This window comes from Homalodisca vitripennis, chromosome 1, assembly GCF_021130785.1.
Source record: "Homalodisca vitripennis isolate AUS2020 chromosome 1, UT_GWSS_2.1, whole genome shotgun sequence".
Taxonomy (NCBI): Eukaryota; Metazoa; Arthropoda; class Insecta; order Hemiptera; family Cicadellidae; genus Homalodisca; species Homalodisca vitripennis.
Genome location: NC_060207.1, coordinates 16,599,205 through 16,613,305, shown reverse-complemented (window position 1 = coordinate 16,613,305; position 14,101 = coordinate 16,599,205). Strand labels below are relative to the sequence as shown.

Sequence of the window (14,101 nt, the reverse complement as noted above, 5' to 3'; positions counted from 1 at the left end):
TCACAACACTCTGGTATATTGATTTATTTTAATCTATACTATAGTTATGTATTAGATTAGTTATCTACCTGAGGAAGAAATCAGATTGGAGATCTTGAAACGAAGTATTCCTGATTTCTTGTATTACTGAAAAAATGTTAACTGTCCAGAAAACTCTGTTTTTTCTATTTTATATTATTTTTCAGGTTTGCGGAGACAGTTCACATCATAATGAAATATTTTCAGATACAGTTAATACCTTTGTCAACTGGAGATGACTCCACAGCAAGGCTAAAATATTTCAAGATTTTAATAGAATTATCAATTTTTTTAATGGTGTTCACACCTTGTATGTTATTAATCTGAACTCCTAATCAGTCAACTTTTTTATAAGTTACCCCTATAGTTATTGTTATTTATGTATCTTTATTATTATTTAATTTATAAATATTTCATTAATGTATTAACTTTAGTTTTGTCATTCTCGTTTGCCATAATTTTAAATGTTTTAATTCGATAATTAATTATTTGAACTAATAGATAGCAAAAACTTATAAGATTAGCAAAACTTATTTAACCTTATCATTTTGCAAATTAAACATCAAAGTACTGATTTTAAAACATAATTTATTAGAAGTATATTTGGACTTTGTATTGTGCTACAACACTGACACTGTTGATACATGTACAAGGATTATAACAATAAAATTATTGTAAAGTGGAAAACTTTAATTCCTCCAGCTTTAGTTCTATGTAAATTAATTTTTTTTATTCAATCACTCTAAAAAATCAGGAGAAAAGCATTTAATTTTCAAATAATATTGATACTGGAGTTCGAAATGTTTGAGGATTACAATGTTACATTATTTATATTCAATAAAATAATTAAAACTTTCAGTGTTTTAATTCAAATAGTTTGAAAAAATCTGTGTCATGTAAAACTATATAAACAAAAAATTAAATTTAATACTAACAATAATTCTGTTTCACTGATAGTATCGTACTTACTGCACAGTTGATGTTGCTGTACATTAGTTGGTAATTGCAAAATAGTTCCAAGTGTAGACGTCAATCAATAAAATTTCATCTCAAACTTTCCTCATCATTTGATTACTTAAAATTTCAAAACAAAATAGCAATGGAAAAATAAACAAAATCAGATAATGATAAATTGTTAAAATAGTTTTTTATGATACGCATTTAAATATTTTTAAATTGCTGAAGTGATATCTAGAATTAGATATACCCACTGTATATTAATGAAATAAACATGCTTATTGACTGACCAGCTTGATAATTTTGATAAGCATCCAGTTGTTTGTGGAAGTAGTCATCAATTTGAAGAAGACAGGAGCTAGACTCAGATAATTTTTAGGATTTTTCCTTGCCAACTCACAGACAACATTGACAGCTGCCGACTGCACTCCTGAAAATAGAAACAGTTTACAAATTTGGCGGAATTAGACTGTACCACTAAATTCGTTTTATAATGTTATGAACATTAATGTAATTTATGAGTTTTCTACAACAAATAAAACTTTGTTGAGAATGTATGTCATTTTCAATCTGATATTTAAATAAAACTTGACTAACCTGAATCCGGATCTTCCAGCTTTTCTTTCAGTCGAGGGAATGCTGGTCTTAGAGCCTCAGGGAATCTCAGGAACACTTTGTACATCATAAGCACAGCTTTCTTACGCAAATAGGGTTTTGTTGATGTGAGCTGTAAAACAATAATTATATTGTTAAATTAATGCTCTAGCTACTCATTTTAAAATTGTATTAAATATGTTTTTTAATGTTTACAATATTTTGCAACTTCTGTCAGGCATTTTACAGAATTTTCCCTTGATTTCACACAAGAATAATTATTGTATGAAGATATTTCCGAAACACTTATGTCTTTATAAAGTTTTGGTAGTTCATAAACATTCACAACCAATACATGGCTTAAGCCAAACATTTAACTTAAACGTAGCTATTCTTCTTATCAAATGATAACTATTGGCATATTTTTAAATATGTTTACTGGTTTCAAAGTAATCCTGTTCTAAACCTATTTCAGTTAAAAATCCCTACTTCTAATGAAAGGTTAATTTTATTCTATCATCCTTGGAGAATAAATCCCATCCTATATTCTAAACAGCTTTTTAATTTGAAGGAATTTAATGGAATAACATATTATAGATAAAGAGAAAATTGTGATCCAAAAAACAATCTCATAACATATTCAACAAGAGTTTTAAAACACTTTTCAATCACTTTGGACATTAGACAATGTGAGAATTTCTACACTTATTTCACATTTTTACACCTATAATAACTACTGAGCAAATTATAAAGGTTACCTACCAATTGAACTGATTAAAGGAGGATTTCTTAAAACAATGATAAAAAAATATGTAAACATGACGAATAAATATATTTCCCTTATTTTTAAATTAATATTAATGATAGGATATGTCAAGTCAATTTGTTTATATCAATTTCTTTTTGAAAAAAAAAAAAAAAACAAAATCTAAGTTTGCAAATGGAATTGTCATCTATCATTATTGTAATGCCATTCTCAACTTGATTTTAAAGGTCGGAATGATGAAATCAGTAATGAACAAATGTATTGTTTGATAAGATCATAAATTTGACACTAAATCAAATTTTATTTTTCAGTAACTGTCAACAGAGAGAGTACTTTATTACATGGATTTTTATTAATGTTGTAGAGATACGATATCTACTTTGTACATTTACAATTTTACATTTAAATTCTTTGGAAAATAACTTCCAAGTTCTACTTTTTGTCAACACATTAATATTCAATACCCATATGTTTTCTGATGATCCACATACTCTAGGTTAAGCTCTTGTTACAGCACCAGTTATTTGTTTTATCTAACAAACAACAACAAAAACAAGGATACGTCGATGATTCAGTTAGATCAGATGACATTAGGGCCATTCATGTGGTTTTCTCATGACTGAAGTTGAAGCTAGGACTGTTATCTTAAAAAATATTTTTGATTTTATTAAGTTTTCATATTAAGAATGAGTAGTTGATATAAAAAACGCTATATCACTGTGTCTCTATAAAAAAATAACAAAAAAACACAATTCTACTTGAAAATACCTTCTTACTGTGTTATTTAGCTTGCGAACGTGACTTAAGAATAAATAAATAAACATAAACTGTGTTTTTCTGAAAAAAATCTTTAATTTAGTGTTTGAAATCTTTTCTATCAGCATTGTATTTACTCTTCACATACAATATGTAAATAATACCAAAGCTGATAATACTAACAATGTTTTGAAACTTCAGTAGGCCACCATTTTGGTTAAGTTAAACTTTAGATGTTCAGGCATTGTACTCTACTAATAAAAACGTTTAATTTGATATGCTATTCGACCTATGCTCCCATTAAAACCTTTCCTCTGACTCCTTGTGAGCCGTCCCCCTGGGACCGTAGTGGTACATTGAATATGTGTTAAAATAGTTTTTCAAGTGCATTAACAACATTGAAGTTTTGTAACTCTGTTTGCAATGGTTAACCCTTCCCATGCCATAGAAGGATATATTAGAATGGTAGACTATGACTAAAACGCCAAATACAGATATTATAGATTATGTCTCTTGGAGAGTTTTTTAGTTCACAAAAGGCCTTTAAAATGCCTGGTGCACGCTCTGTGGTTATCACTGTTGTCAAGGAAGTATTTATAAATTACCTTCACTCAGGGGGAGGTTAGTGCCCTTTGTCTAACTCCGACCACCTACTCGTCAGTTCTACGTCTCCTTCAGAGCCATAACCAAACATATCCGTGGCGTATATCACTGCATTCTTGGTTGTCACAAGTGTGCGTCTACTACATATCTCGTTATTATTCTTGTTTATGTGGTAGTGTTGTGATTAGTTTGAAATATTTATCTTGTTTTATAGGAAAATGTAATTAATTACATTTTACAATGAAATTAAAATTAATATGAAATAAACAGTTTTGTAAATAGTTCTTTTTTACTTTTATCAATAAATACGCTAATTAAAAAATACCCTGCTTTTATATTTTTTGCTTTTACCTTTTATAATTTTGTTATAATAAAAATTAGCTTTAAACTTAAAGAAACAACATTTTTTACTTGTTTGGCATTATAGGAAAGTTAATTGATTTATTTCTTAATGAATTTTTGGTAAACTTTTATTACTTTTCTCTGTGAAGTGATTTTAAAATTGTATAAATCTTCTGTTTTAAATGATTTTTTCACAGTAACTAAAACCGGCGTGACACTATGGAAGTTTAGAATTACCAAGAGTTAATAAGGTGAGTAAGTGTGACATACTGTCTTGAAAGATAACGAGAACAATGGCACCATACAGCAGTTACTTTAGCCAACTTGCCAAGAGAGCAAGAATGGGCATCTAGCCAATATAATCAAGACTCCTGCATTTATATAGATAAATTATTTAAATAAAATTGAACATTTTTACCAATGTCATTATGTCATTAGCCAGATCCCTAGCCAAGTCAGGACTGATGAAGCATGAGAGAGCGGACAAGGCCAGACCAGCATCGTATTGGTTCTGGCTGTTCAGGTCCTTGCGGATCATGTTCGTTGTCAACATCAGCAGCTGCAACATCAATTCGCCATGTCTTATTATTTAAATTATTGGTAAAAATGCACACCATTACTTTTTTCTTACTTATTTCGACTTGACAAATCAAATATTGAAGTTTGATAGAATATTTTTTGGAAACCTTGTATAACCCAAAAAAGCCTGTGTTGTTGGTTGGCTCTTTATTTTCCTCTTTATGACTCTCGAAAAAATAAAGTGTCTTTATCTTTTATCTGGGAAAATAAAGTGCCAACCATCATTGTAATGTATTTTTAATTTAATTAAGAATATAAACAGGATTTCAATGTATTTAAAACGATTATCTTAGTGGAATATTACACAAATATACCTGACTGTACAAGTAGTGTCTCACACCAGTATTGTGCCTTACCTCAGTATCAGAGTGGAAACACTGCGAAGACGCTAGGTAGCCGATCCGCTTGTAAGTAAACTTTGAGGAACTCATCACCTCAATGATGTTAAAGCCTGCCCAGCTCATATCGTAACCCAACATTTGTAGCTGGAACAGAACAATTACAATGAAATAGCTTATATTTTGAGTTGAGATTGTCAGGAAGACCTTAGGTTGTATTAGTGTATTGGCAAGGAGAAATATGTGTAATTAAATCAAAGTTAAGGAAAGTATTTTTAATTTATAATTAATTCTGTGTGACACACGAGGCGGGGTTTCCTTGCTTTTACCTTTTTATACCATGTCAGAATACATGTTTATTTTAGGGTGTAACTCTTCTACCCCTTCCGTATAACACTGTTACAGTTTCAGTTGACCTTGAACATTTGGAGTCAACTTACATATATTCAGTTGTCGTTTAGCAGGATTTCCCCACCCTTTTTTGTTTGTTTGGGGACTTTCATGTTTTTTATTAGTTTCCATAGCTTTCTGTTTTAAACTAACATTAAATTAGAAAGTGAAGAAACTCTTATTAGAAACTTAGTTATAGAATTATAAAACGAAAGTGCAGCAGAAGATTTTGACATAGGGAAATATTAAAGATGTGAGGAAATCCCTACCTATGTGTTTTGCATTAATAATTGTAACAAAGAATGACATCATTCGTTAATTTATTTCATTCAATAATTGTACTTACTGTAATGAGAATATTATTAATGCATAAACCATAATATACTAGCAGGGAGATTTATTTTACTATTCAATAAACCTTTATTTAAAAAAAGACACAAACAAAAAAATAAGTGAGGGACACCTGCTGTGCGTTTCAATAAGTGATTAGTTTTATGCATGTCTCAGTGTTTATAAAACAAGTTGCTCATAAAAGATGTAATTTTGTAAATAAATTCTTAAAACATTCTATGTATTAAACATTAAACATAATTTATTATTTATATATTATGTGGAATATATTAAATATCTACCTTTGTTTATTCTTATGTAGAAGTTACATTTTAAAATGTTTCTTAAATTTGGAATACAATCAATTTTATTAACTTATTACTAAATAAAAGGTTAAATGTAAGAAAGGAACATCCATTTTTTCCAGTGGAATAAAAAAATATTCATTTGAATTAATTTTAAATGGTGTATTTTTAATGCTGAGATATTAATTTTTAAACTTTAACAATATTCACTAGAGCAGCCGGCACCAAAATAGTCTAATGGTTGACGTAGCATTATAATCCCTCATCACACTGCCTAACACGTTTGCCAGTTTTACATGTATGAAAATTACAGATAGAGGGTGGTGAGGGGTTTCAAAGAAAATGTGAGCTGGGTGGGGTAAGAGGAGCAAGCCGGCAGGAGCAGCCAATAGACTACTAGCACTATTGCAGACATCGAGGAGATGCATGTCTAGGCTTTCATTTTACTTCTTCAACATAACACTCCAGTTTACTATTTCTCCATATGTTTATAAACATTGTATATTATTTAATCAGTTTTTTTACAGTTTCCAAAAACAAAGCACTTGAGGTGTCCATTTTAATAAGTACTTACGTTTATGTCTTTAGTTACGCTAGTGCGCACTTCATTTGTGGAGCAAAGAGAACTGATTGTCTGCACTGATTGGATGAGTGGGATACGCATGCATGCCACCGACACTTGTCCACAGTGCGACTAAGGCCTATTTCACGTCTAAGTAATCTATCAGTATTGATCTGTCTCAACGTCAGCGAACAGCTGGTGGTCAGCAGCAATATGACAACATCGCCTCAAATGTCATCGGACTAATTTGGTTCGAGCAGCTTTAATCATTTTCAAACTCTTTAAAAAAGTCAAAATTCTCTTTACATTCCCATTCAAATGAAATAAAACTGCCTTATCTGAAGCTGCAGATTTATTGTACAACTCTGTGACTTTATAATAAATAAATAATTTTATTACGCTATGCTATTCTACAGACTTTAACTTTTGGCGAGAGAAACTCAGTTCCTGTGTCATTTTTTCTAAATGAATTTTCACACTACACGTTATTATTAGGCAATTGAAAAATGCAAACTTAACCTTGAAATGCTCTTTATTTAAGTTGTTTTATACACATTAATAAAGTTATGAACAGTTCGTTTACTGCCATTACTTTGTAATAAAATTAATTAAATAGGTATTGGAATAGTGGTCTATTTAGTGATCTTTTTTTTTCAATGTATTGAATAATTAAAAATTGTAGTAGTACTGCAGATTTTAAAACAACTATTGTTTTGAAGGTAATAGAATTGATTTTATTGAAATACTAATACTTATCAAAAAAAAATCTCTTTTCATCTGAAACATAGAAAGGCTTTGTTATTAACAACACAGTGATCCGTTCACTGATGACAGCTTTATCAGACTGGGTCAATGAAGGAGATTGACCTCATTGAAAATATAAAAACTTCAAAGAGAAACTTAAAAAATTATCAAGTCCTGTATAACACAAATGAATTTTAAAACTCATTACTGACTGCCTACAGGGAAATGAATTCAGCTTTCAAAATTGAATATCTCGGCAGGAAAATAAACTTTTTTCAACTATAATTAATACAATTATGAAAATAATTTAATGTAAGATAATATTTTATACTGTCATAATAGTTTTATTATACTCACGAACTTTCTATTTATCATTACTATTGTAACATACAATTTTTTATATCAAACTGTGGAAGTTTAACAAAAAATATTGTTGAAGCAACTTGTTCATTCTCTAACCAATAGTCTAAACTAAAAATGTTATATTTATAAATAATTTTCTTATAGGAACAAGATAGAGGTACGCCACACCACGTGTCATAACAGGTTTCGCTGTGGTTGCATGCAAAATTTTTAAATCTATAGCTCATTTCATTCTCGAAAAGTCCTTCGTACAAACAGACAGACAATCATACAAAATTTATACATCATAGAAATCAAGTTTCAAAACAAAATTTCAAGTCTAAAAATAAATGTTTTCTTGAAATATCTTTCCACATGATACATTCTGATTTGTATTCAAATTAAATTGTGTTTCATATCAGTGTTTAAATAATCAAAGCCTATACAATATAAAATGATGTTGTATGTGTTGGGATAGTTTTAGTAGACTATATGTCATATGTTTAAATCTGTTGTGGGCATATCGAGTTTCTTTACTAATTTATTTTCATATTTTCTCATTGCCATCATGGTTACTTAAAAGATCAATGTAAAAATATTCGCTAATACTCAGCCAAATCCCATGGAGTGACATGCACCATCATCGAACTCAGTATTTCTCTCATATAGTTTTCTGTCAAAAGACTTAAAAACTCAGAAAGCAAAGCAAAGATATTTTTAATTTGTCTAATAATTTGTTTAAAAAAATTTGTCATACATTTTTGAAGCCTTTAACTGTATGTATTAATAAATGTTTGAATGAAGGGGTTTTCCCTCAGGAATTGAAACTGTCAAGATTGTGTCCAATTTTTAAGAAAGGGCCTAGAGATCTACCTGAAAGCTATCGCCCTATATCAATTGTACCGGTACTGTCAAAAATTATAGAAATCTTAGTACATGATCAACTTGTTGCCTATCTAGAAAATAATAACTATCTTAATTCATCACAGTTTGGCTTTAGGAGAAATAAATGTACCATTGATGTTGTTGACACATTAATTAGAGAAGTCCTTGATGTTTTTGAGGATGGATCCTTTGCTCAAGTCACTCTCTGTGACTTGAGCAAGGCATTTGACTGCGTTGAACATAATGAACTAATATTGAAACTTAACTATTATGGCATTACTGGTATTTCTGCTAAGTTTTTTCAAGAATACTTAAAAAATCGGAGGCAAAAAGTTCTTATTAATGGAAGCTGGTTCAATGAGTTAGTGGTTGAGAGTGGAGTGCCCCAGGGTTCAGTCTTGGGCCCCCTTTTATTCCTACTACACATAAATGATCTTCCTACTGCTGTTAAGGCCAAATCTCTGTTATATGCAGATGACACAACCTTTTTAAATAGTCATACAGACTTTGCAGCATTAAAAGACCTTGTGAATGAAACAGTCGAAGAAGCTTCATTGTGGTTCAGGTCAAATGGCTTTTTATTAAATGAATTAAAAACCCAAAATATTTTATTCACCTTAAGACGAACTCCTCAATATGATATAATAAATGATTTCTCTTCTTGTGTAAAATTTCTAGGTATTTTTATTGATAAAAATTTAACATGGAATCCTCATATTGAATATATTTCCAAGAGATTATCCCGTGTAATTTTTTTACTAAGACGAATAATGAAATATGTGCCTGAAAGCTATATAAAATGTGCTTACTATGCATTTTTTTCAATCTATAATAAGGTACGGTTTAGTAATATGGGGTAATAGCACTAAAATCAATGAAATTCTTATCTTACAAAAAAAGGCAGTTAGGGTAATAGCACAAGCACAACCACTGGACCATTGCAAACCACTTTTCATAAAACTAGAATTGTAAACTGTTATTAACCTATATATATTTGACTCAGTATTATACATTATGAAATATATTCAATCTCAAACTTTTAGCAGAGATCTACATAGCCATAATACCAGAAATAAAAATAATATTGTAATGCAACATTGTAGGCTAAGCAAAACCCAACAAAGTCATATTTTAATTTCCCAAAAGATTTACAACAAATTAATAGGTCTAGTTAATAAGTATTCTGTAAATATTTTTAAAACTAAGCTATATAACTGGTTAATACAGAACCCATTTTATGAACTTTCAGAGTTTTTTTAGTATTAATGATATATATTTCTAGATTGTCCAATTGCATATTCCAATTTGTTAATCTAGTGGTTTAAAGCTTTCATCTGTATACTGGAATTATGTTTTATTTAACATCAAACCTAAAATATATGTACAGTATTTTTATATTTTTTATATATTAGAGTAATATCTCTTTTGACTATGCCACTTAGGTGTATTTATGACTTTGTCAATGCATTTTGTAAAATGACAATAAACATTATTCTATTCTATTCTATTCTATACAAATGAAGAAGCTTCATGTACAATTTGCAGTCTACAAGTTTATTTTAGAGATATCATGCGGTCAGATAGACATAAATGTAATTTCTCCAGCCCCACAAGTAATAGACTTCGCTAAAGCTCAGCAAATAAAAATTGTTAATGCACATTGTTTTTCATTCCACCATGAAACAACTGCTTACTAATCATAAAGTAATAATCTAATTAGACTATAAAGACAATAAACTCACATAAGTCAGCTTTGCCACTGCAGTGGCTTTAACAGCAAGGTTGTCTTGTCTTAGTTCCTGTTTAATCTCTTCGATACATTGGGCTATGTACTTTGCCTGAAAAAAATTATACCAGGTTGTAAAATCAAATCATTTTTGTCCGAAAACATTGCTCACAACATACATAACACATGAGAAACACTTTACAATTGAATACACAATATAAAAATTTTAAAATCTGTAGGTATAATTAATAAGATTATAAGGAAAAATCTAAATTTTTATTATAAAATCAATCAAAGACTTGAAAAGTTACTTCGGGGGACCCACTGATGATGACAACACTGTAACTGTATATACAAAGATATCATCAGTTCTCCTATTTAAGGATTATGATTTAAGAATGTTACTATTTAAGAACTAATCAATGATTATGTTTGTTTAGGCAACTCGTTTCAGAAACAAAATTATTAAATTTTAAAACAATTTTTGGCAATAGTTTTAAAATTATAAAGTTTTTGTTATAATTTTTCCTTGTTTATTTCATTAAACAAATATAATAACCCATAAGTGCTTTATGATGTTGTACACTGCTTAAGATAATCTTCAATTAGCTCAACTTATCACACTAATACTCACACTAATGATCAAAAACTAATTAATAGTAGACAGAAGGTACGCCACAGACAATCTCCAAATAATTAAAGGGACTAAATTCTAGTTACTTCTTATAATAAAGTTAACTTATCATTTGGTACACATCTGAAAGTTCTGTGATGGGTGGTAATCAATATAACTATAATAAAAACAAATATAACTATAATTTAACAATGTGTTGTCCTATAGGACAAACATTGAAGGAATTCATTGCTCTGAATTTTTATCCTTTCAAATAATTTAAAACAAACTTAGGCTAAAAAATAATTAAAAATAATGTTTTATATTTACATATACAGGGTGATTCATGAAGTTCTCCCCCCACTTCTACAGCACATTGTACTAGTAAAAATAATGAAAAAATGTTATATAAACATAGGTCCGAAAACGCTTTGTTAGCGAGTTACAGCTAGCGAAAGATTTCGCCTGAATTCCTGGGTAAAGAGTAAAATAAAGCCATACTGAACTTTTGGAAAGGTTAATTAAGTAAGAAATATCGTGGATTCTTATGTATTTTTACCTGATAAAGCTAATAAAATAGGTTTCAGAACTGTACCTGTAGTAGTTTTTGAGGGATTCAATGCAATTCAAATGTAAAAAATTGGGGCACGAAACAATGTTTTTTTAAGTTTGATGTACAATAACTTTGTTAAATTGGTAATAAATACATAAAATCAACAAACATTAATTGTAGAGAATTTAATTCTGAGAAAATTGATATAATCAAAGTCTAAAAATAAAACAGAAATAAGTACCAAAACAGTACAAAACTGTTGATTACAAAAAATGTACGAAATGTTATTAGTATTCTAAAACACTTTTATTTTTTTTCTCTCGGTTTAGAAATAAAGGGGAAACATGTGAAACATTTTAGTTTGAAACAAAATGGATATCAATCTGGCTAATGAACTTAGCTGAGATATTTACAAGATCAATTTTTATGCTGTTTAACTAGTTTAGTTTTTGGGACAGTTATTGGTTCCACAATCCGTGTTATATAGTTGAGGATTGTTTTGGGTTGTGAGGGTGAAGTTGTGTACAAACTTTTCTTTCATTGCTTGAGAATAATTGCAATAAGCTAATTTTGTATACACAATCTAACTAATACAAAATTCATAAATAAAAATAGTTATTGCACTTAAAAACATCTTTTGATAGCGTATCAAAACAAATTAATAGATAAAACACTAAAAATTTTAATCTTTGTAGAGTTATGTTCTGCGACCAAACTTGAAATTTTTCAGTCCAGAATGAATCAGTTAGTTAACATATCTGGTATTAGTAAATACAACTATAGTTGTATTTTTGTTTGCTTCATCTCTGGAAGTTTATCTTTCACATAAACAATATACAAAAAAAATAATGTTAATTGCTAAATGAATACATATTTTAATAAAAGGTGATCTGCAGTGTGTATTAACTGGAAAACCAATACTGACTACTCTTTTACAATAATCCTTTTATATCTCACTTTTGTTGCCCCATAAGCGTGAAACATACAGTAACATTCCATTAGAAACAGAAAGCAACACTGCGTAGAATACAATGTAAGAATACAATCTCATATGTGGCATTAGATAAACAATCCCAGACAACCTAGAACATACCTACATACTTTATGTGAGAACATAATGCTTCTAATAAGCCGATACAAAAGAGTATTGAAGGACCTGACAGAATGTAACAAAAGTCTTAGCTACCAATACAATAACCTCAGAAGATAGGTTAACTTCTGGCTGGTTGTTTTTGTACCTTCCCAGTGAACCTACACTGGGTACAGCAAAAACCAAATGTGTACCCTCTAGTTGTCTAGGAGCGGTACATCATTTATAACCAATGTACCTATAAGACCAAAGTAAATATGTTAGAACTATTTTTACCTTTAATTTTGAACTTTTAACCCCAAAATCAACAGCCTTTTTCCTTGGACCAATACGAACATGAATTAAATTTCAAATCTCTAAAACCTAAGATTGCAGTTGATGAAGGGTATCATAAATGTGCTTATACAAATAAAAAATTAATTTGTGCTATGTGTAATACCAACTGAGTTTAAACACCTCTAAACATTTCCCACACAATTATATACATAAAATAATAATGTTTCACTGTGCAGAGTGCAGAAAGGATATGTTAAACCAAACTCATCTGTGAGAAAAATTGCTTTCTTCAAAGAGCCATTGTCTTCAACCAAAAACAGAAACTGCAAATTTAATCTATATGTAATAATGATTAATTTTCTCTTTTTTTATTACTATTATTCATTATTACAACATACTGTTACTCCTATTAGCTAGCGTACATTATATACAATTGTTGTTTTATATTATTATGTCTGTCATATTGATGAATTATTACTACACATTATGAATTATCTTTCAAAATGGTTATCATTGGACGTAAATAAATAACAAACTTATCATGTTCAACTATTACCTAAGTAACACAGTCTATGAATCAACAGACAAAACATACAAACTACGATGCTTTTAAGAAATGAAATTGAAACAAACATAATTAGACAGTAAAGTTAATAAAAAGTGACTGTTTTCTCTTTACGTTTCACAATTTGCTATGTAATTTTGTAGTGTTTTTAAGCAAGTGACTCTAAATTTGCAGCATTGCCAAATAAAATCTAAAACCTCTTAGTTAGTCACACTCCAATTCAGAGTAAGATGGAAGCCATGATAAAAGTTAAATAGAAAAAACAAGAAATATTGTAATGCATAGGAAGTTGAGTGCAATAACCAGACCCGGTTTTTTTCTATAAATATATTTAACAAACTATATTGCTTATTTAAACCCATAATGTAATGAACCGATAGTGATTAATGAACTTGAACAAAATTAACATCATCTGTACCAAGTTTTTCTTATTTGAAAATTGTAAACACACTTAAAAAATATTAACTTATTATATAATTCAAAGTGACTTTATCTAAATAAAAATGATGGTCAAATATAGAAAACAAAATAAAATAGGCTAACATATAAATATAATAATTTGTTTTTAAGATGTTTGTTGTTATATTTTTATTATTTAATGAGATTTTTTCCATTACATATCCTAACTGTTTGTTTTATGGTTGTTGTCCTTTTATTACAAACAAGATTATTACATTGTATGTATCAATTTAATTCATTTAATTTCATACATATGACTCATTAAGTATTTTATATATGTTGATTTCAACTGATAATTCTATTATTTA

General features: G+C 29.1%; 1 protein-coding gene across 1 annotated transcript in view; it reads right to left on the bottom strand.

The window, feature by feature from the left end:
- Positions 1-14,101, bottom strand: part of LOC124357640 (AP-3 complex subunit delta-1) — a 55,858-nt gene that overhangs the window by 39,664 nt on the left and 2,093 nt on the right. Inside the window, exons 2-6 of the mRNA XM_046809618.1 lie at positions 10,254-10,349; positions 4,972-5,100; positions 4,455-4,595; positions 1,573-1,702; positions 1,266-1,405 (exon numbers count right to left, since the gene is read on the bottom strand). Coding sequence (XP_046665574.1) covers positions 1,266-1,405; positions 1,573-1,702; positions 4,455-4,595; positions 4,972-5,100; positions 10,254-10,349 — 636 coding nt within the window. The remainder of the gene's footprint in view (positions 1-1,265; positions 1,406-1,572; positions 1,703-4,454; positions 4,596-4,971; positions 5,101-10,253; positions 10,350-14,101) is intronic.